The sequence below is a fragment of the Myotis nattereri genome, assembly GCF_964212035.1.
Source record: "Myotis nattereri genome assembly, chromosome: 4".
Taxonomy (NCBI): Eukaryota; Metazoa; Chordata; class Mammalia; order Chiroptera; family Vespertilionidae; genus Myotis; species Myotis nattereri.
In genome coordinates this window covers 79,933,044-79,954,055 of record NC_138079.1, presented here as the reverse complement: position 1 = coordinate 79,954,055, position 21,012 = coordinate 79,933,044, and the positions used below count along the sequence as shown (strand labels likewise).

The 21,012-nt window shown below is 50.0% G+C and overlaps 3 protein-coding genes across 4 annotated transcripts; 2 read left to right on the top strand and 1 right to left on the bottom strand.

Moving 5' to 3' along the window:
* Positions 1–2,498: 2,498 nt before the first annotated feature.
* Positions 2,499–6,780, top strand: GAL3ST4 (galactose-3-O-sulfotransferase 4; the record flags this gene model as incomplete). Its single annotated transcript, XM_081089909.1, has 3 exons — positions 2,499–2,623; positions 2,812–3,115; positions 5,329–6,780. 3 exons carry the CDS (start codon positions 2,499–2,501, stop codon positions 6,358–6,360), a joined length of 1,461 nt encoding a protein of 486 aa, XP_080946035.1. The 3' UTR covers positions 6,361–6,780.
* A 369-nt stretch (positions 6,781–7,149) lies between these two features.
* On the top strand, positions 7,150–11,686 carry TRAPPC14 (trafficking protein particle complex subunit 14; the record flags this gene model as incomplete). Its single annotated transcript, XM_081089136.1, has 11 exons — positions 7,150–7,542; positions 7,720–7,815; positions 7,921–8,050; positions 8,178–8,264; positions 8,418–8,538; positions 8,644–8,791; positions 9,393–9,475; positions 9,565–9,728; positions 10,253–10,407; positions 10,653–10,846; positions 10,959–11,686. The coding sequence occupies 11 exons, from the start codon at positions 7,150–7,152 to the stop codon at positions 11,110–11,112; spliced, it is 1,725 nt and encodes a 574-aa protein (XP_080945262.1). The 3' UTR covers positions 11,113–11,686.
* A 249-nt stretch (positions 11,687–11,935) lies between these two features.
* Positions 11,936–15,601, bottom strand: LAMTOR4 (late endosomal/lysosomal adaptor, MAPK and MTOR activator 4). Of its 2 annotated transcripts, none has more exons than XM_081089138.1 (4): positions 15,483–15,601; positions 14,471–14,551; positions 12,614–12,731; positions 11,936–12,266 (listed from the first exon to the last, which is right to left on the bottom strand). In XM_081089138.1, exons 1-4 carry the CDS (start codon positions 15,483–15,485, stop codon positions 12,220–12,222), a joined length of 249 nt encoding a protein of 82 aa, XP_080945264.1. In that variant the 5' UTR covers positions 15,486–15,601; the 3' UTR covers positions 11,936–12,219. The 2 variants fall into 2 exon arrangements, with proteins under 2 accessions (XP_080945264.1, XP_080945263.1); XM_081089137.1 differs by having other exon boundaries at positions 11,936–12,249.
* Positions 15,602–21,012: the final 5,411 nt, after the last annotated feature.

Sequence of the window (21,012 nt, the reverse complement as noted above, 5' to 3'; positions counted from 1 at the left end):
GGGAGGAATTGAAGGGGGCTGCAGAGAGGGTTGAGAAGGGACTTTTTGGGTGAATGGCTAGGGCCCCAAATCCAGGAGATTCCCATTGGGATTGGGTGGGTGTTCACATGTTTATTTTTTCGTTTGGTATCCGGGTCGGGAGGCGGGGGGTATTTATTTAGGCTGTGGTCTCTCCAACTGAGCCTCTAAGTTTGGGCTCTGGTGGTCAGCCCCAAGGAGGAGAAAGGGAAGATTTTTAGAGTGACGGTTGGGGGGTAGGGTTTGAAGGAAGTTGGAAGTGGGGAGAGGTGGGTTCACCTGGTCTCTGGAATGGACAAAGCTGGGTGCTGATAGGGGGCAGGGCAGGGAACTTGGGTATGTGTATCAGGATCTCTGGTCCTTAGTTCTATGTGTTTTTTTTCAGTACCAATTTCTTAAACTAAAACGCAAAAAAAAAAAAAAAAATCATGACCCCTCTGCCATCCACATCCTTCACAAGTTTTGCATTTTACAAATAAACAACTAATTTATTGGACCCTGAGTGTGACTTTCTGTAACTCCAGCCGCCCTCCCCGAGCCCTGGCTCCTTGCAGAGGCGCCAGAGCCTCTCTAAGGGCTCGTTTCTGCTTGTTCTCGCCTCTCTTGGATCCCGTCCCCGATACTGAATTTGGGCAAGTGCTTCACCCTCTGGATCTGAGAACCTTCCTTTGTAAGGTGGGGAGGAACGTGAGGACCAGATAGGAGCTGTGTGAGGAAGCACCTTGTTACGGGCAAAATTCCTGGAAAACGAAGCATCATTAATAGACCAACCACACTGCTGCCCCCTGCCTTCAGAACGGGGCTCCTGTTCTCCGCCCGCGTCAGCCTCTGGCTGCCTTGTCACAAGTTCTTGCCAATGTCTGCTTTCAGCTCTTGTCTGTTACTTTCTCCTTTCTGTCTTCTGAATGAGTAGTTTGTTCTGCAGAAAGCAGAGAAAGAAAAGGTATAAATGATTCTTAAGTGTGAAAGGAGGGCAGAAATTGTGTCTTCCAAGGGCAGGCTATGTGCCCTGACCCAAAAAAAAAAAAAAGATGCAGGGAGGGAGAGACCCAGAGACTTGATCAAAGTTGAAGCAGCTGCCGGGACTGGCCAGACAAAGGGAGGGAGAGGGGAGGAGCTTGGGCGCTGAGAAAGTTTATGGGGAAAGTTTAGCAGAGTGAGGAACCGGGCGGTGGCTGGGGAAGGCCCGATCCTGATTACCCTGCTGCTCCTCAGGAGGCTTGGTGAGTGGGCAAGTGACATCGAGGCTGCAGCCAGGGGAAGGACTCCAGAATTTATGGGAGGAGTCTTGGGGGAGGGGGGTTATCACCAAAGCTGGAGGGGACAGAGGGCTGGAATTGAGGGTAATAGGAGGAGACAGGGATGGGTGGAAGGGATAGAAGGAATCTGGACACAGAAACCCAGTGCAAGGCTAGATCCTGGGGGCTGTGTTGGGGGAAGGATGCCAGAGGGGGCAGGTCTTTAAGTAGCAAATATGGGTTTCTCTGTCTGGAGTTACTCCTGGCTGTCCTGGAAGGGGGCTGTCCGGGCTTGTTGGAAGGGCTGTGGCCCGTGGTTGTGGGTTGTAATCTGAAGGGGTGGGTCCGACTCCCAGCTGATTAGGGAACTGGGGCCTGGGAAGCAATTCCAAACTGAATGCTCATCTATCAGTATCTTTATCTCCTTCTCCAGCCCCACCCACTCAGTCTCCTCTGGGTGCACCGATGAGGTTGAAAGTGGGGATGGGATTGGGGTGGGTGGGTTGTGTGTGTGTGTGTGGGGGGGGGGGGTGTCTGGGGATCTGGGTTTTGTAAATAACCCTACATCTCCCCCAGCCCCTCCCACACTGGGGTGGGCCCTGTGCTGAGAGGGAAAAGAGATGCTTGAATTTAGACCAGATGACTGACTCTTACTCATTACAAAGTCACTCCTGTGGCCTCACCTCTCTGGGTTCATCTGCCTGACCCACATTCCCTCCTTATGGCTTTCCCTCTCAGCCTCCAAATGGGACTCTTCATCCCGACAGAAGCTCAGGAAGGAGCCAGGGCCTGGCAATGTCCACCTCACTGTCCTGAACAGATTGGTCTGATCTTTCTTGCAGGGTCTCTCTCTTTCCCTCCTTTCCTTCCAAATCCCGGAGGCTCGGGGAGAAACTATAGGCGGTTGGAGAAGCTGGAGGCAGACGGCAGAGGAGTAGTTGTGGGGCCACCTAGATCTGGGTGTAGAGAGCACACACCCTCACCAACACCCTCCTCTGAATTAGTCCTCGCTGTAACAGCAGGAGAGAAGGCTCTACCCTCTCCTTAGACTCCCTCCTTCCCCTCATTTCCCTTCTAGACGCTGACAGAGGCAAAAATCTGCTAACTCAGGGGGCAGACTCAACCAGGGCTGCAAACAGGCCTGGGGAATGACCCCCAATCTCGAATCTGCACCTTCTGTGGCTGCACAGCTGTCTCTGCCTCTTTGCCTGGCCCTCGCTCTGTCACCCTTCCCTGTGCCACATGGGCCCTCTGTCTCCTACCAGGACCATGCGCCTCTGGGGGCCTCGGAGCCTGGGGGTGGCTTTGGGAGTCTTCATGACCATCGGATTTGCCCTCCAGCTCTGGGGTGGGCCCTTCCAAAGGAGGTGAGTTTCATCTTGTCCCAATGCCTGATAGATCCCCCGCCCCCCCCCCACTTGCTCCTCCCAATTCTATCTGGGGCTGTGACTCCTGGGAACTTGGAGGAGGCTCTGCACCCTCTGTCCTTGCCCCACAAGACGCCCATCCACCTGCTGGTGAGGGACAGGGTACTTTCCCTCCCGTCTCTCCCCAGGTTACCTGGGCTGCAGCTCCGACAGCCCTGGGCCCCATCCCCAGGACCGGCTGTTCCAACCTGTCCTCCCCGGCAACGACTAGTATTCCTGAAGACGCATAAATCTGGGAGCAGCTCTGTGCTAAGCCTGCTTCACCGCTACGGGGACCAACGTGGGCTGCGCTTCGCCCTCCCTGCCCGCTACCAGTTTGGCTACCCAAGGCTTTTCCAGGCCTCTTGGGTCAAAGGCTACCACCCTCAGGGTGGAGGCACCCAGTCCCCCTTCCACATCCTCTGTCATCACATGAGGTTCAACCTGAAAGAGGTGAGAGGTGTCGAGGGTGTGGGTGGGACTGGAGAGAGATGGGGTCAGGCCTGTGGCCAAGACCATCAGTGGAGAAGGCCCTAGGCATGGGGGGCCCCCAGGAGTCACCTCACCCAGAAGGTGGACAGGGGGCCACAAAGGTGAAGTTTCCTATTCTCCCCTCAGCTATCCCTTCCCCAGTAGTTTCTGAGAGCTGAAGTCCTGCCCCCTCCCATCTGGTGCATACTCCAGTCTCCCTCCTTGACCAATTTATCTAGCTGGTGTCAGCACTCTGCCAAGTCTGAATCCCACCCCCAAACTCTCCCTCTAGGTGCCCCTTTCCCTTCTTAGCCCCTTCCATTGATACCACCAGGACCTCTGCTTAGCCACTGCCCTCTGACCTATCTTCCTCTCACTCCCCTCACCATGTCTGCCAGATTTTGAGAATCGGGTATATGCCAAGCCATAGCCCAGCCCTGACACCCTCAGCCTCAGTTCTAAAGGGGGAGACAGGTACATGGACTCACGTGTTCATCTGAACACACAGAAACCTGAGAGTTCTTGGAGGAAGAAAGTCAATGTGCAAATGAAAACGTAAGGGAAGGGACTAACTTTTATTGAATACTTCCTGAATTCTGGGTACTAATCTTATCATCGCCTTGCCAGGAAGACATTATGAGTGCCTCCATTATACAGAAGAGGGGGTCGAGATTCTGAGAAGCTAAGTGATTGATCTCTTAGCCAGATTTGAACCCAGGCCCATCTGCTCCAAAGTCAAAGTGCCTTCCGTGACATATGTGCATATACATGTTTGTATTTGGAATTGTGAGAATATTCATCAGAAAGAGGTGGGGATTTCTGGAGAGGCAGGTTTTAAAGGAAAGGATGGACATGATTTTGTAGTAAGAAGAACACTAGGCATTCTTAGAGGGAGTAAAATATCAGCAAAGACGTGGTGGTGTGGATGTGTGTGTAAGGTGTGTGTGTGTGTGTGTGTGTGTGTGTGTGTGTGTGTGGTAGAACTTCAGTGGGGGTTGCAGACCCACTGCTGATTAAGTAGGAGCTCGAGAAAGCAGCTGAGGAACATGAGTGTGATCGAATGGGCAAGGAGGGCCCGTTACTGGGAGTGAGGCAATGACAATGACCTTTGAGGCAGGTTTTTCCAAAGATTAGGATGAGGCTCTTCATTGTCACCATCATTCATCTGAATACCTATCGCGTTCCATGTATTTCCACATTCTTCAAGGTAAGTGTTAACCCCAATTTATAGATGGCGGAAGTTCAATAAACTGCCCAAAGTTACCTAACTGGTAAATGGCTGAATTGGGATTTTATTCTAGGTCCACCTGATGCCACAGATTATTCTCTGCACTGTTCTCTTCTTCCTTCAAAGAGACACAGTTCATTGGCTCTGCCCTGCAGACTTGACCATAATAGCAGAGCAGATTGGAGGATATCATGTCAGAGAGTCAGGTTCAATGACAGTCACATTCAGAGGCAGAAACCCTTCAGGGAGCCCGGGAGCTGGTTTCTAATGTGCACCTGCCTGGCTCAACCTGTTTCCCACCTTCCTTCTTGCTGAGAAGTGAAATCCAATGTTCCAGGCCTCAGGGCAACTCCCTACGAGGTGACCATGGCTCCCCGGTGTCCAGTCCAGAAGTGTCTTTTGCTCTCCAAGATGCCCAGGAGCCCCAGAAGTGCCCTGTCCTTCAGCCATCCTGGGCTTGTCTGCCCACCTGACACCTATACCTGAGACAGCATTATGGTTGCCCCTTTCTTCCCTTTGCTGCCAGTGATCCCCACCCCCACTGAAGAGGCCTGAGCCCGGTTTCTTTTTTGGAGCAGGGACCAAGAGTCCCAGGGTAGACTCTTAATAGTTTTTTTGTTGGAGAAGTGAACACAAAGTTTGCTTCTTAGAGATTTTACTGACCAAGGAAGACAGTAATGCCAAAGAAAATACATGTTCTCCAGGAGCTTCCCACGTTCCAGGTTCCTTCATATTCTTTAATCCATAATGAGCTTGGAAGGAAGATAGAAGTATCCCCATTTTGTAGATGAGCAAATTGAGTCTCAGAGACATTAGTAACTTGCCCAAGATCTGTCAGCTAGTGAAAAAAGTTGGGGGTTCCTATTAGAGCTGTCAGGAGGCTGGGAGATCTTCGGGCATTGGGCTTACACTTCTTTTCTTCCTGGTCCACTTCTTTCTCCCCATGACTGTTTTCTCTCCTCTGCAGGTACTTCAGGTCATGCCTTCTGACAGCTTCTTCTTTTCCATTGTCCGAGACCCAGCGGCTCTGGCCCGCTCTGCCTTCTCCTACTATAAATCCACCTCATCAGCCTTCCGCAAGGCACCTTCCTTGGCTGCCTTCCTAGCTAATCCTCGAGCCTTCTACCGACCTGGGGCCCGTGGAGACCATTATGCGCGCAACTTGCTATGGTTTGACTTTGGCCTCCCATTCCCCCCAGAGATGAGGACCAAGAGAGGATATCCTCATCTCCCCAGAGACCCCAACCCCCCAGAGCTGCACGTCCTGCCTTCTGGTACCGGCTCTCGAGCCCACACCCTGGATCCCAATGCTCTCTTCCATCCTGCTCCCACCACTGCTGATGGTCACAGCCAGACGTCCAGCCCCGCTGCTTTAGATTTGGGGTCTTCATCCTTCGTCCAGTGGAGTCTGGCCTGGTTGGACTCTGTCTTTGACTTGGTCTTGGTGGCCGAGTACTTTGATGAGTCATTGGTTCTGCTGGCAGATGCCCTGTGCTGGGGTCTAGATGATGTGGTGGGCTTCATGCACAATGCCCAGGCTGGAAGTGAACAGGGCGGAAATGCTGTCAGCAATGGTGGACTGACCACTGAGGACAGGCAACTAACTGCACGGGCTCGAGTCTGGAACAATCTGGACTGGGCTCTTTATGTTCACTTCAACCGCAGTCTGTGGACACGAATAAAACAATACGGCCAGGGTCGGCTGGAGAGTGCAGTGGCAGAGCTCAGGGCTCGCCGAGAGGCCCTGGCTAAACATTGTCTGCTGGGTGGTGAGGCTTTAGACCCCAAGTACATCACTGACCGTCGGTTCCGCCCTTTCCAGTTTGGGTCAGGTAAGGTTTTGGGCTATGCACTTCGGAGCGGACTGAGCCTCCAAGACCAGGAGGAGTGTGAGCGCCTGGCTACCCCAGAGCTACAGTACAAGGACAAGCTAGATGCCAAGCAGTTCCCTCCAAAAGTCTCTCTGCCCTTCAAGACTTCAAAGCTACTCGCCCCCTAGGCGTTAGACCACTGAGTCTTAGGTTAAACAGCAGCTAAGCTACAGGACACATGTGACCAGTGTGGGACAGCCAGAGGACATTTCTGCTTCCCTGAGAAAGCAAGTCTGCTCCCTGCAGGACGACTGGAACCTGGCATGGGTGTGGGCCCAGAGTCCTCCAGGCTGTGCCAAGGACTCCAGCTGTTCAGCTCCCAGCAGCACCCCTCCATCCCCCTTCGCCCCTTCCCCTGTCCAGCCCCCTGGCAGGTCCATGTAGCACTCAAAGGCTCCCTGGAGGAGCAAACCATGATTTAAGCCAGAGGACGGTCGGGACACGGTGGACTGGAATAATCCGTCCATGTCTCTATGAAATGTTTGTTACTGAGCTACGCTCATTTCACTATGAAATGTTTGTTGAATGAATAAATAATTTGAAACTTGGACTTGCTTTATGTAGAGCAGAAAGGGAAGGGGATGCTGCATCTTCATGCGAGACGCGGGGGTGGAGAGGGTTCTTTTTCATATTCTCCAAAAAGCCCGTCTAGAGTCTCTCCCGAATCCTTCTTGCTGCAATCTAGCCGCCGCCGCACCCCGCCCCTCTCCTCCAGGGTCCCGTCACTCACCGATTCCGGGGCCTCAGGCCACGCCCCCTCCCTTCCGCTTCCGGCTTTTCTCCAGTCATTCTCAGGGCGCCCGGCTCCGGCCCCGCGGGGTCTCGGTTCCGGGTTCGTGGTCCCGGTTCCCGGCCCCGGGGGGTCTCTGGGCCGGCGGGTGCCGGTCCTCCCCGCCGGCCGTGCAGCCCTCGCCCCCATGGAGTCCCAGTGCGACTACTCGATGTACTTCCCGGCCGTGCCGCTGCCGCCGCGCGCGGAGCTGGCGGGGGACCCGGGCCGGTACCGGGCGCTGCCCCGGCGCAACCACCTCTACCTGGGGGAGACTGTCCGCTTCCTGCTGGTGCTTCGCTGCCGGGGGGGCGCGGGCTCCGGCGCCGGGGGCGGCCCGGGCTTGGGCTCCCGAGGGGCCTGGGCAGAACTGGCCACCGCCCTGGCAGCCCTGGCCTCGGTCAGCGCCGGCGGCGGCCCCGGCGACCAGGATCCCGAACCCCCAGGGGGCGGGGATCCGGGCGGTGGGGGGCTGTTTCGAGGCTGCAGCCCCCTTCTCACCCACGGCCCGGGCCCTGCTACCTCAGGGGGAGTGACCACGGTGAGGACCCGGGGTGACACGGCACAGGACCAGGGGTGATTTGCTGGGCTCCAGAGACCGGAGAGGAGGGGGACATCGGGGGGAAGCTGGGGGCAGATGATGGATGAGGAGGGAACTGGGCACCTCTTAAGGGGAACTGCCCCTCTGCTGACCTCTCCACCCCTTTCACACCCCTAGCTGCCTGTGGAAGAGCCAATTGTGTCCACAGATGAGGTCATCTTCCCACTCACTGTTTCACTGGATAGACTGCCCCCCGGGACACCTAAGGCCAAGGTAAGATTGGCAAGGGGTGAAGCCCTTCTCCTCCTCCAGATGTCCTCTCTAAGGCTGGCTGGCTACCTCTCCTCTTGATGGTGGCCCTGTGTCCCTTTTGCTCAGATTGTAGTGACTGTGTGGAAGCGGGAGGTGGAGGCACCAGAGGTCAGAGACCAAGGCTACCTGCGCTTGCTGCAGACCCGATTTCCTGGGGAGACCTTCCGGGGAGAGCAGAGTGCTTTCAAGGCCCAAGGTGGGGAGAACGCAGGGAGAAAATGCTGGAGCGGCATTAAGAGAAATGTTAGAACTGGGTTGGAGGTGAGGTCTGTGCCCAGGCCCAGCCCATCAATTCTTGCTCTTGCCCCTGCCCTCTCCCGCAGTGAGTACCCTGCTGACTCTGCTGCCCCCTCCAGTTCTGAAATGCCGGCAGTTCACTGTGGCTGGAAAACACTTGACTGTTCTCAAGGGTGAGCAGATTGGTGGCTAAGGTCTTGGGTAGCAGCAAGGGCAATGACTGGGTGGCAGATACCCTGTGCAGACTTGGGGGAAAGGTTCATTTTGGGGGATTAAGGTGGGATCTGAGGGGTCCAGATAATCACTGTGCTGGTTACCTTCGACAGTGCTGAACAGCTCTTCCCAAGAGGAAATTTCCATCTGGGATATTCGTATTCTCCCAAACTTCAATGCCAGTTATCTACCTGTCATGCCCGATGGCTCTGTGCTGCTGGTGGACAATGTCTGGTGAGGTCCTGGGAAGGGGCAGGGCTGCAAAGTGGTGGGGCTGAGGGCAGGGCTGAGAGATCTGGCCTGGAAAGACCCAGCTCTGTCCCCTTTCTTCTGAACTAGTCACCAATCTGGGGAGGTCTCCATGGGCTCCTTCTGTCGGCTTCCTGGTACCTCTGGCTGCTTCCCCTGCCCACTCAGTGCCCTAGAGGAACACAACTTCCTGTTTCAGCTGCGAGTGGGTGAGCAGCCACCTCCAGGGGCCAAGGAGGTGAGTATAAGGGGCTGGTGATTTCAAGGAAACAGGTTAAGAAAAAGCAGTGGGCCCTGACCGGTTTGGCTCAGCGGATGGAGCGTCGGCCTGCGGACTGAAGGGTCCCAGGCTCGATTCCGGTCAAGGGCATGTACCTGGGTTGCGGGCGCATCCCCAGTGGGGGGCGTGCAGGAGGCAGCTGAATCGATGTTTTTCTCTCATTGATGTTTCTGGCTCTGTATCCCTCTCCCTTCCTCTCTGTGAAAAATCAATAAAATATATTTAAAAAAAGAAAAAGAAAAAGAAAAAGCAGTGGGTCCTAGCTGGTTTAGCCTGGTGGACTGACGGGTCCTGAGTTTGATTCCGGGCAAGGGCACATACTTGGTTTGCAGGCTCAATCCCTGGCCCTGGTCAGGGCTCATATGGGAAACAGCCCACATCGATGTTTCTCTCTCTCTTTCCCCCTCCCTTCCAGTCTCTCTAAAAATTAATGGGAAAATATCCTCGGGCGAGGATTAACAAAAAAATGAAAAAGCAGTGTGAGGGAAAGGCCAGGGTGTTACCTGAGATGAGAGGGGATCTCTGTTACCCATGATGCTTCCCTCTGCTCCTCCCACAGGGCCTAGAAGTCCCCTTGATTGCTGTGGTTCAGTGGTCCACCCCAAAGCTGCCCTTCACCCAGAGCATCTACACCCACTACCGGTGAGTGTGTGGGAACCTTTGGTGGGACCACCCTGTTCATCTTTGTTTCAAAACACATACATCCTGCTTTCCTCTCTCACCGCTTCCAGCCTGCCCAGCATTCGCCTGGACCGCCCGTGCTTTGTGATGACTGCTTCTTGTGAGTCCCCAGTTCGGACCTATGAGCGTTTCACGGTGACTTACACGCTGCTCAACAATCTCCAAGACTTCCTTGCTGTGAGGCTCGTGTGGACCCCGGAGCACGCACAGGCTGGTAGGGTGCCGCCAGGCTGGGCCTTTGTCCCGAAGGAGGGGAGGGGAAAGGAAGAAGCCATGGAGGTGGGTGACATGTGGCAGGCTGCTCTGGCTCGTGTCACAGACAGAAAATTGAGAGAGGCAGCGAGGCAGGATGATTTAAGAGCACTGGCACCGATGCTAGCTCCCTGGTATGTTTGATTTCTACCTCCGTCATTTACAAGCTGTGTGACCCTGGGTGGTTACTTACCCTCTCTGAACCTCAGCTCCCTCATCCCTAAAAAGGAGAAAATAATACTGCTCTTCCCCCCTCCCCCACCATGAGGATGTTATGGTGATTTTTAAAGAGTTAATGAATATGAAGTGGTTAGAATAGACCTCAGCACACAATAAATATCAGCTGTTATTTATAACATTTGGCAAAAGATATACTCAGTTTACTCCACAGGGTGACTTTGAAGATCAATCAAGACGGTGCTCATGGAAGCCCCTTGCTGAGGAACATTATACAGATGTTTACTGGTCGCTGTTTCTGCCCCCCAGGAAAGCAGCTGTGTGAGGAGGACCGGCGGGCCATGCAGGCTGCCCTAGACTCCATTGTCTGCCACACGCCCCTCAACAACCTTGGCTTTTCCCGGAAGGGCAGTGCCCTCACCTTCAGTGTAGCCTTCCAGGCTCTAAGGACAGGGCTCTTTGAGGTGGGTTGGGGAGGTGCCCACTGGAGACGGGGTGGACGGTGTGGTGGGTGATGCAGAATGTTGGGATAGGAGGCATCAGGGCTGCTAGCTGCTGGAGAGGAAATACAATGGATGGCACTAAAGCCAGGCCAAAGGAAGGTGGGATTTAGATCCAATATTGGTCTGCCAAGGGGAAAGGTGATTTGAAAGGAGGTCTGGGGCCTGGAAGCCAAGTGGGAATGCTGATCTGTGTCTTTCCACCCCAGCTGAGCCAGCACATGAAACTGAAGCTACAGTTCACTGCGAGTGTGTCCCACCCTCCACCCGAGGCCCGGCCCCTCTCTCGAAAGAGCAGTCCCAGCAGCCCAGCTGTCCGCGACTTGGTGGAGAGGCACCAGGCTAGCCTGGGCCGCTCTCAGTCCTTCTCTCACCAACAGCCTTCCCGCAGCCACCTCATGAGGTATGGAACCGAGGGAGGGGAGCCACTGGACTCAGTAGAGGCCGGCACTGGAGCGGGAGCAGGAAGCGGTCCTGAGGTCTAACTGGAGCCCACGTTCTCTGCCTTCCTCCAGGTCCGGCAGTGTGATGGAGCGCAGGGCCATCACACCCCCTGTGGCCTCCCCAGTCGGCCGCCCCCTCTACCTGCCCCCAGAAAAGGCCGTGCTCTCTCTGGACAAGATTGCCAAGCGCGAGTGCAAAGTCCTGGTGGTGGAGCCTGTAAAGTAGCACTTTGGCGGCTCTTCTACTCCCAGAAATCGAATGCCTCTGGAGGGGGTCCTTGTTCCAGACTGTGCCTCCTTAGGGATGCCTCCCACTGTGGGTGAGGAGGCCGCAGCCTGTCTGTGTCTGCTGAGGGAAAAGCTGTGAAATGGGCGGGTATGGCTGCAGCACTAAACCAACAGTATTTCCCTGACTTCCTGGGAGGGCTGGTCCCACCCCTTGGTCAGGGCAAGGGTTCCAAGAGCTCCCTTGATTCCCCACCTTGCTCCCTGGTTCTAAGTTTACAAAGTGTTTTCTCATTCCTATTAAGTTGTCTTTCCTGCCTCTGAAATCCCCCCTCCCCCGTCCTGAGGGCTGAGATTAGAGGGTGGTGATGGTAAAGGGACCCAGACAATGACCCTCCTGTCTCAGAGGGGAGGGGAGATAGCTAGGTGGCCTCCTCCTGCCCCTCATGTTTACGTTTGCAGCCTGAAGCACTTTAAGTTGTGTGGGTTTTGTTTTTGTTTTTTGTCTGTCCCTGTAACTTATTCTCCAACTACTGCTTCCAACTGAAATAAGTCTATTAAATGCCTGTTCAGGAGGGAGAATGACTGTTGTTTGTGTGTTGGTGGAAGGAGCAGAGCCCAGAGCTCAGAATGATTCCCTTCAGCATGCATACCAAATAGCTCCTGTCTGCTCCCTTCCCCCATTTTTTTTCTTTTGATTCTCAGTTTGATATGCTCAGAGATAGCCTAGCTCCACCAGTTTGGGCTGAATTACATGACTTTCCTCTTAAAAGGCAGAAGACATGGGTGTAGCACCTCCCAACCCCCATACACACATCCCTGGGTCTGGGAACATCAGACATGTTTATTAGGAGAGAGGGAGGCCCCCTTGTCCTCCCTCTTCTTAACACAGCACAGAGTCACCAAGCCTCTGCCCTTTCAGGTGATGGGGTGTGGGGAGAGGGTGAGCAGAAAGCCTTAGGTCTGGCCTCAGGCCGAGAAAGAGGAGGTTGCATCTTCCTCATCACAGAGGTTCACGGACCCAATCACCCTTGGCAGGCTCAGACATCAATGGGCTCCCGGCCTCGGTTCTGCCTCTTCACCACAAACACCCTCTGTCCTGACACGGTCACCAGCAGCGTGTGTTCTCCAAAGACCACTGGAGGGGAGACACACCTTCCCAAACCCCGGGAGAGGGAAGGGAAGACAGAGTTAGTGGGGTGTAATGGCCTCCACGGGGTCATACACAAACTGGCTGGGATCAAGAGCCAAAGAAATGAGATGGTTTGACACTCAGAGATCTGAAGATGGGACGTCTGCATTCAGTACCCTTCTCTTACTTTCTCATACTTCTAATGCAGGGGTGAATCCCAAAGAGAAGAAAGTGGCCAGAACCAGGGACCCCAGGGGGAGATGGTGGGAGGTTGATAGGAGACCAGTGCTTTTTCCCTGAGGACAGCACCCCACCTCTGGGAGCACCCTACTTCCTATCACCACCAGTAGGGGCAGGGGATGGGGCTCACCCGACAGGCGCTTGAAGGGTATGTTCATGCCGTGGTGTAGCCGGAAACCGCAGGCTGTGCTGACCAGCTCAGAGATGGCGCTGGCTGCCTGCTCATCATTCTCTAGATCCCCAGATGACTGCATGCAGACGGGGAGGGAGGATGGCAGAAATTAGGGAACAGAATTGGGAAAGAATTTCAGGAACCACTTTGGCTTTGGCATTGGTACCCTCTTCCTCTCCATTTCCTAGTACCCTCGAGGTCAGCCGTTTTGGAAACAAACCTAAAACTTTCCTGTGATGTTGTTGCCCTTCTAGATGTCATACTGGTTCTCATGCTTATACTGGGCTTCCCCCGGTAAGCTGTGACTCATCCATTTCTTTACTGCCCATTCTTTTTTAATCCCTTGAAATTTGATTTCTCTCCCTGTTGCCATTTATTTGATAAAACCACATTCTCAAACATCACTGACTTTCAAGGCTCTATCTTTTCCTGGCTTCCCACTTGTTGCATTGTCTGCAGAATCTGAAACAAATATCCCTTTTGTCCTTGACACAAACACATCCCCCCCCGCCCCCCATTACATTGCCCTTGGGTAATCATATCACAGTGGCCTGCGCTTCCTCTTTTCAGGTGGCTGTCACAACTTCTCTTTACCTCCTTGAGATGAGCCTCCCACTAGGTTAAGTTCAGTGCCCTTTGCTCTCTTAGACACTCTGTACCTCAGTTTCCTTATCAGTAAATTAGAGACAACAGCATCTATCATATGGGCTCTTGAGGGTTATGTGAGATAATATTGGTGAGGTGCTTAAAACAGCTCTTAGCAATACATATTAACTGCTGTTGTTTTATGTCAAACTCGAAGTCTAAAGTTAAGCCATCAAAATTCCCCTTACCGCTCCCATTCCTCAGTAAACTTCCTTTAGTAATTTCCTGTTAAAGGAACCATCATTGTTAGCTTGAGTTCAAAGTCAGACTAAATAGAGAAGTATCTCCTCTGTTACCTATCTCTAGTCATTATGAAGATATATTGATTCTTCCTTTAAATTCTCTTCTCTCCTTGCTCCTTCTCAGTGCCACCAGTCCATACTCATACACAGATTTCCTTCTGCAACAGCCTTCCTGCTTCTGGATTCCTCCCCTTCCAGTCCACCTTCACACCTAATAGAACAGTCTGGCTCAACTATTTTATCAGCTCATGTTTCTGTTAAAAAACCCTTCAAAGCTCCTATTGCCCCAGTCTTGAAAGGCCTCCACAATCAGATCTTTTCTTACACATCCTTTTCTTACCCCAAACCTTTCCAAACTTTTCAACATAAACCCACTATCAAAACAGGCATCACTCCTGCAAATATATCCATCTCAGCCATCTCCTTTTCTGCCTGTTCACACCATTCTTCCGTTAAGCCCAGCTGAATTTTTTGTCCTTCAAGGACTCCTTGTCACAACACAAGTTATAACCTTAAGGGTTGAATCCTTCATTTTCTGAACTCTTTCAGTTGTCTTGACCACTGGCATTGCTTTAAGCTTTTGACCTTAAGCCTGTCTCTCTAGCTAGACTGAAAACTTCTAGCGAGCTAACACTACATTGTACTATGGAACAAAATACAAAGCCTCCTCAATAAATACTTGGGTAATACAAGTTATCAACAAACCTGTAACTGGTTGTCTGACTTTGGTAAAGTTGGTAAAACCCTTTTACCTCAGAATAACTACCATACTGAGATTCCAGAGATTTAATTATTAAAAACTTACTATACCAATTATGACCAAGAATAACGGGAAATTAGTCTCAACTGGGCAATGTTAGAAGGAATCACCCGGCCATGTGTACTTGGGGGGACTCCCCCACCCCCACCCCTTTTGCCCAGAACGCACCGCCAGCACTGCGCCTTCGCTCAGCACCAGGTAGCCGAGCTGATCAGGAATTCGCTCCAGCCCGTGGGTCAGGGCAGAAGTCTAGTGGGGAAAGATGCAATCAGAAGCACTGCTAGGAGGATGGCCTCGATTCTCTTCACTTGCAACCCAAGTCTCTCATGACCTGCCCGAGACGTTCTTTTTCCCAGGCCAGGGCCATTCCAGACCCTTTTCCCATTCCCTTTACATGGCCTTCAACACGGATTTTTTTTTTTTTTTATATTTTTAAAGAATGGTATTTTCTTGCCCTAGCTGGTTTGGTTCAATGGATAGAGCGTCTGCCTGCAGACTGAAGGGTCCCAGGTTCGACTTCGGTCAAGGGCACATGCCTGAACCAATGGTTCTCTCATCATGGATATTTCTCTCCCTTCCGCTCTGAAATCAATAAATATATATATATTTTAAAAGAATGGCATTTTTTCTTTTTAAAAATATGTTTTTATTGATTTCAGAGAGGAAGGGAGAGGGAGCGATAGAAACATCCATGCTGAGAGAGAATCATTGATTGGCTGCCTCCTGCACGCCCCCTACTGGGGCTCCGGCCCGCAACCCGCAACCCGGGCATGTGCCCGCGACCCCAACCGAACCTAGGACCCTTCAGTCCGCGGGCCTACACTCTATCCACTGAGCCAGACCAGGTAGGGCAGCACTGATCTTGAACCTCGATGTGTCCTCACCCCTGCTCTTGGGCTCCCTTGTTCTTTCACATCCCACCGTTTGCTACCCCCGACGCGTTCGCAGCCCCACTGGCCTCTCTCTCCTGCCCCCTTTCCAATTCGCCATGTGGCCAGCTCCTCCTCCGCAGACCACAACCTCCCACAGATCCCTCCTCAGCCCTCAACAATCCCTCTCCGTCCAGGGGCAAAGAGGAGGTGACGACAGACTGCCGGCCAAGGAAGGGGCAACTAAAGAGACTGGGGGACAGGGACAAGGAGCCCCCAGCGCGTCCTCCGGCGCATGCGCCCTCACTCACCATCGCTGCCTTAGGTGATGGGGGCGCTCCCTACCAGATAGGAAGCTTCCGGCTCCAGACCCAGGTCACGTGCTTCCACCAGGGTGTCTCCTCCTCCTGCCTTGCGTGGCGCCCGTCGGACTTCAGCCCCACCCCCAGAATGCGGATTGGAGCTTGGCTACGTCATCGGGCTGTCCCAGACGCACGCGGATTGGTCGCAGAGCCCCTTTAACACCCATGTCCCCGCCCCTCTGATCCTGAGCGCGAGTAGGAGGGTGAAGTGTTGGCGAAGGAGTGGACCTGGAGGGGCGGGGCCGGAGGGAGGAGAATGGGACCCGGTGTGCTGAGCGTTAGAGATATTTTGCCCTCGCTAGACTGTCCACGAGGGTGACCACAGCAAGAGAATAAAGTGAAAGGACGTGACATGCATGTGAAAAGCTATTCAACTACTACCCTTACCCTTACTCCAGACAGCTCTCTGTTTAATACAAGGATTTGTTCCCAAAACTGTTTCTTCCTGGGATTCTGTGAGGAGCCCTGTGATGGTGCATTGAATCCCCCGCTGGGCAACACAGCTTCAATACTGAATACTCTCTGCCAGAAAAAATTAGAAACAGTACTTTGGAGTGTTTTTAAAATATATATATTTTTATTTATTTCAGAGAGGAAGGAAGGAGAGAGAAAAACATCAATGATGAAAGATAGTCATTGATCAGCTACTTCCTGTACAGCCCACACTGGGGATAGAGCTGGTAGCCCAGGCATGTGCCCTGACCGGGAATAGAACTGTGATCTCCTGGTTCACAGGTCGATGCTCAACCACTGAGGCATGCTGGCCAGGTTGGAGTCCCTTTTTTTTTTTTTTTTTTTTTTTTTTTAATCCTCACCCGAAGATATTTTTCCATTAATTTTTAGAGAGAGTGGAAGAGAGAGGGAAAGGCAGAGAGAAATATTGACGTGACACATGGATTGGTTGCCTACTGCAGGAGCCCCGACCAGGGCCCCAGGCCAGGGATGAAGCCTGCAACCGAGGTACCTGCTCTTGACCGGAATTGAACCCCAGACCTTATCTTCTGCAGGCTGAGCCAAACAGGCTGGGGCTGGACCACTTTTTAAATATATGGGTGTCAGGTAGGAATGTTGTGTTTTAATTTAAATAGTTTCTAGACTTGTTGCAATACTAATGTGACTGAGGCAGTGTTGGTAGGTAAAGTGAAGGATGATGCTAGAAATAAAACAAGTACTTGTTGGGAGAGGGTGTGGAGAAATTGGAGCCCTCATACATTGCTGGTGGGGTTGTAAATTGGTGCTGCTGTTGTGGAAAACATCAGCTGTTCCTGGAAAAATAAAATACAGAGTTATTGTATGACTTAGCAGTTCCACTCCTAGACAGCCACCTATGAGAACTGAAAACATATGTTCACACAAAAACTTATACTCAAATGTTTATAGCAGCATCATTTATAATACCATCCAAATGGAAACTATATAAATATCCCTAAACATAAGAATAGATAAATAAGCCCTAACTGTTTGGCTCAGTGGATAGAGCATTGGCCTGCGGACTCAAGGGTCCAGGGTTCGATTCCAGTCAGGGGCATGTACCTTTGTTGCGGGCACATACCCAGTGGGGAGTGCGCAGGAGGCAGCTGATCGATGTTTCTCTCTGTCCCTCTCCCTTCCTCTCTGTAAAAAATCAATAAAATATATTTTAAAAAAGAACAGATACATTAAAAATGACATACCCATAAATGCAAATTATCACTGTAAAAAAGGAATGAAGTACTGATACATGTCACAACATGAATAAACATTGAAAACATTATGCTAAGTTAAAGAAATCAGACACATACAAGGCCACATACTGTGTGATTCTCTTTACATCTAAATTAGACAGAAAACAAATTAGTGGTTGCCAGGGGCTGGGAAAAGGGGATAATCGAGAGTGACTGCTAATAAGCATGGGGTTTCTTTTGGGTGATGAAAATGTTCTGGAATTACATAGTGATGATGATTGCACAACCTTGTGAACATAATAACAACTGAATTATACAATTTGTTGTATAATAAAGTACTATTGCTTGAGGAGACAGTTAATTAGAGAAGTTGCCTTTTTAAAAAGAAGGTATGTTTATAATATAAAATTTAAACTGGAGGAAGATGTAAAGAGAGAGTTTTGTGGAGATGTTTATTTCGCAAAGCCTTTCCTGGTCTTAGTATTGATGACAGTTTATAGTATAATTTATTGTTCAGAGCATTTGATCCATGAACTCATCTAACCTTCACATTACATATTCTGTAATAGTATTCTCGTTTTGCAATCCAGGAAATGGAAACTCCAGAGAAGTTGAGCCTTGCTCTAAGGGACATTGCTGGCAAGTGTCAGAGCCAGATTCCAGTCTAACTTTGCTGACGTTGAGGCTGATGCTTTTTCCATCGCTCCACGGGCCAACTATGTTTCCTATTATTTTAATCTACATTTACTATTACTGAATTTCCTGCACTCATTTTTCTTGCCCTTAGCAGGACAATGCTGATTAGCCATCATTCGAATTGTTTCATTTTCACAAAGAGCTTGAATCATACTAGTCATATAGAAAGCAAAATTTCTCATTATTTCATTCACCAAATGTTCATTGAGCACCTTCTATGTACCACACACTCTTCTTGGAACTGGACATACAATAGTAAGAACAAGACATATTTTTGTTTGTTTTCAAGGAGCTGTGAGGGAGAGGGTGACCAAGACAATAAATAAATAAGAAAATAAATGTTAATTGGTGAGAAGTGCTATGAAGAACAATCAAGCAGAGTTCCATTTACACCAAGTTCAAAAACATAAAAAACTAAATAATGTATCATTTAGGGAGATCATACACATACACACACATACTCACAATAGGGAAATATATCTCAAAATGATAATGATCCAGGGAATAATAAAATTTGGAATAATGGTTACTATTAGCATAGAGAGGGGGATGAGATAGAGAGAAGTACAAAAAGTTTAAAAATATTGATAATTGCTGTGGACTGAATGTTTGTGTTTCCCTTCAAATTCATATGTTGAAACCTAATCTCTAATATGATGGTGTTTGGAGGTGGGGACTTTTGAAGGTGCTTAGGTCATAAGGATAGAGCCCTAATGAATGGTATTAATGCTCTTATAAAAGAGACCCCACAGTCTCTTTTCCCCTATCATCACGTAAGGACACAGCAAAAAGATGGCAATCCATGAGCCTGAAAGTGAGCTCTCCCACTGAACCTGTTGGTGCCTTGATCTTGGACTTCCCAGCTTCCCTAAATGTGAGAAATAAATGCTTGCTGTTTATAAGCCCCCTTATCTCTGGTATTCTGTTGTAGCCACCTGAATGGATGATAGCAGTAATATTCTATTTCTTAAGTTCTAAGTCTGTACCTATGAGTACACATCTACACACTGTTTTTAATACATGAAAGATTTAATAATTTCTTAAAATCTTTTAAAAAAAATGTAAGTCTGTGACCCAGCAATTTCACTCCAAGGTCTATACCCAACAGAAATGTTCACCCAAAGATATGTACTGGAATGTTCATAGAAGCTTTATTCCTAATAACTCAACATTGAAAACTACCCAAATGCCTATCAATGATTGGATGGACAAATAAGTTGTGTCATATTCACGCAACAGAACACTATTAAGCAATGAGAATGAATGAATGAAAATGATACACAATCACCTGAATGAATTGCACAAACTTGATGTTGAGTGAAAGAAGTCTATCCCCAAAGAGTACATTCTGTGTGATTCCATTTATGTAAAGTACAAAAATAGGCAAAACTAATTTATTGTGTTAGAAATCAGGATGGTGGTCATCCATGGGGGAAGGGTTGAGACTGGACAAGATGGGTATTTCTGGGCATTGCTAATGCTGCTCCTTGATTTGGATGCTGGAGTTTTGTGTGCATTCAGTTTGTGAAAATTTAGTGAACTATACTTATAATATAAACTTGAATAAAAAGGTTAAAAATAAAAGGTGGAGTGGGAGGATATGAAAGGTTGGGGGGAGTGTGTGGGTGCTATTTTATATCAAGCGAGAGGATCAGCCTCTCTGATGAGGTGACAGCTAAACAGAGACCCGAGGGAGTACATCGTGCCCTTATTTTCTCCCTGGGGGAAGAACATTCTGGTGAGTGCTCATACGACTTGTCTTAGACTATGCGTTCTTTGAACATAGGACCTCGTGTGCCTTTGAAATTCCAGCATCTAGCACATTGCTAAACTGAAAGTAGACTCATTTTGTGTTGCTCTTTTCTGTATTGTCCCAGTCATTTCCAGGACTTCATTCTGGTTTCAGAGACCCTTTTTCTTTGGCTTCATGGTCTCTAACTCTGCTCTTTGCCCTTCCATGACACTTTCTTCTTTTGAAAAGGAGGGAACAAATTCTGATATGTGAAGTAATGTGCTTACATCCATCCTAGTGGCAGAGTTGGCCTTCTTGTCCAAGCCATTTCCACATGATCTCAATACTCTCTCTCTCAGCCTACTAGAGCATCCTGATTGGAAACCACACAGGCCTTCATTTACCCACAACTTGGCCCCCTTTCAACACACTCACCTTGTCCCACTAGTACCTAAGAGGCTCGTATATCTAGTGTAACACTTACTATACGTTACTGCAATTCTTTGTTTGCCTGCTTAGCTCACACCTTGAGAGGCATGGAGGCCAGGGCTGTGATGTTTTCAACATTTCATGCCCAAAGCACGTGACTATTCCCCTGTAGTCTTTGAAAAGCGCTGGTTGAATGGATATGTCAGGGTTAAGAGAACTAAGAGAGGCAGAGTTGGGGTCGGGAAGTCTTTTGATGGCTGTTTGATAGTAGTAACTAGTACTAGGGAAAAGAAAGGAGCTTGTGTGTGAAAGACAAAGAGGTCTAGTTTCAAAGCAAAAACCAAGCAAACAAAAAACCTGGAGGGACAGCAGCAATCGAGGAATGGCAAAAGCAACAACAATCGAAGAAGCCCTAGCCAGATGGGAAGAGAAAACCAGTTAGAAGCCATCTGAAGCCAAAGAGATAACGCTTTATGCCCAGTTTCCCCCTACAGAGACGATGAATGTGCATCCTTCTTCATGCTTGTTATTGACCTACAATTTTATTGAGAAGTTGGAAGGAATCCATGTAATGAAGAATCCCTTCATTATTCCCTAAATATCTAATAACCTGGTGAAAGACTGGGCCGAGTTAGTGAGACTGGCAGAACTGTCATACCTGTTGTTTGTAGGCAATCCTTTGGAAGAGAAGCACCCTGCTAGGGGAACTGGATTAAAGAGGCAACCAAGAGCGTGCCCAAACTCAAAAATCTCTGTGGTACCCTAGTAATCACAGAGAAAGAGGAAGAAGAAAACAAACACCACATTTTCTGCTTTGTGTTAACTTATTTCAATAAGAACAATAGATACGTTTTGTATACTTGTCTATTTTATAATCCTCCTCATCTCTGATATTCTGTTATAGCAACCTGAATGGGCTATGGCAATAATAATTCTATTTCTTAAAGATTCTGTGTGG

Excerpts from the sequence above, each read along its gene's own strand:
- LAMTOR4 (XM_081089137.1), bottom strand. Across the intron at positions 12,732-14,470 it reads GCGAAGGCGCAGTGCTGGCG|TCATCTGGGGATCTAGAGAA; the intron begins GTGCGTTCTGGG and ends GTCTGCATGCAG. Across the intron at positions 12,250-12,613 it reads ACCCTTCAAGCGCCTGTCGG|TGGTCTTTGGAGAACACACG; the intron begins GTGAGCCCCATC and ends TCTCCCCTCCAG.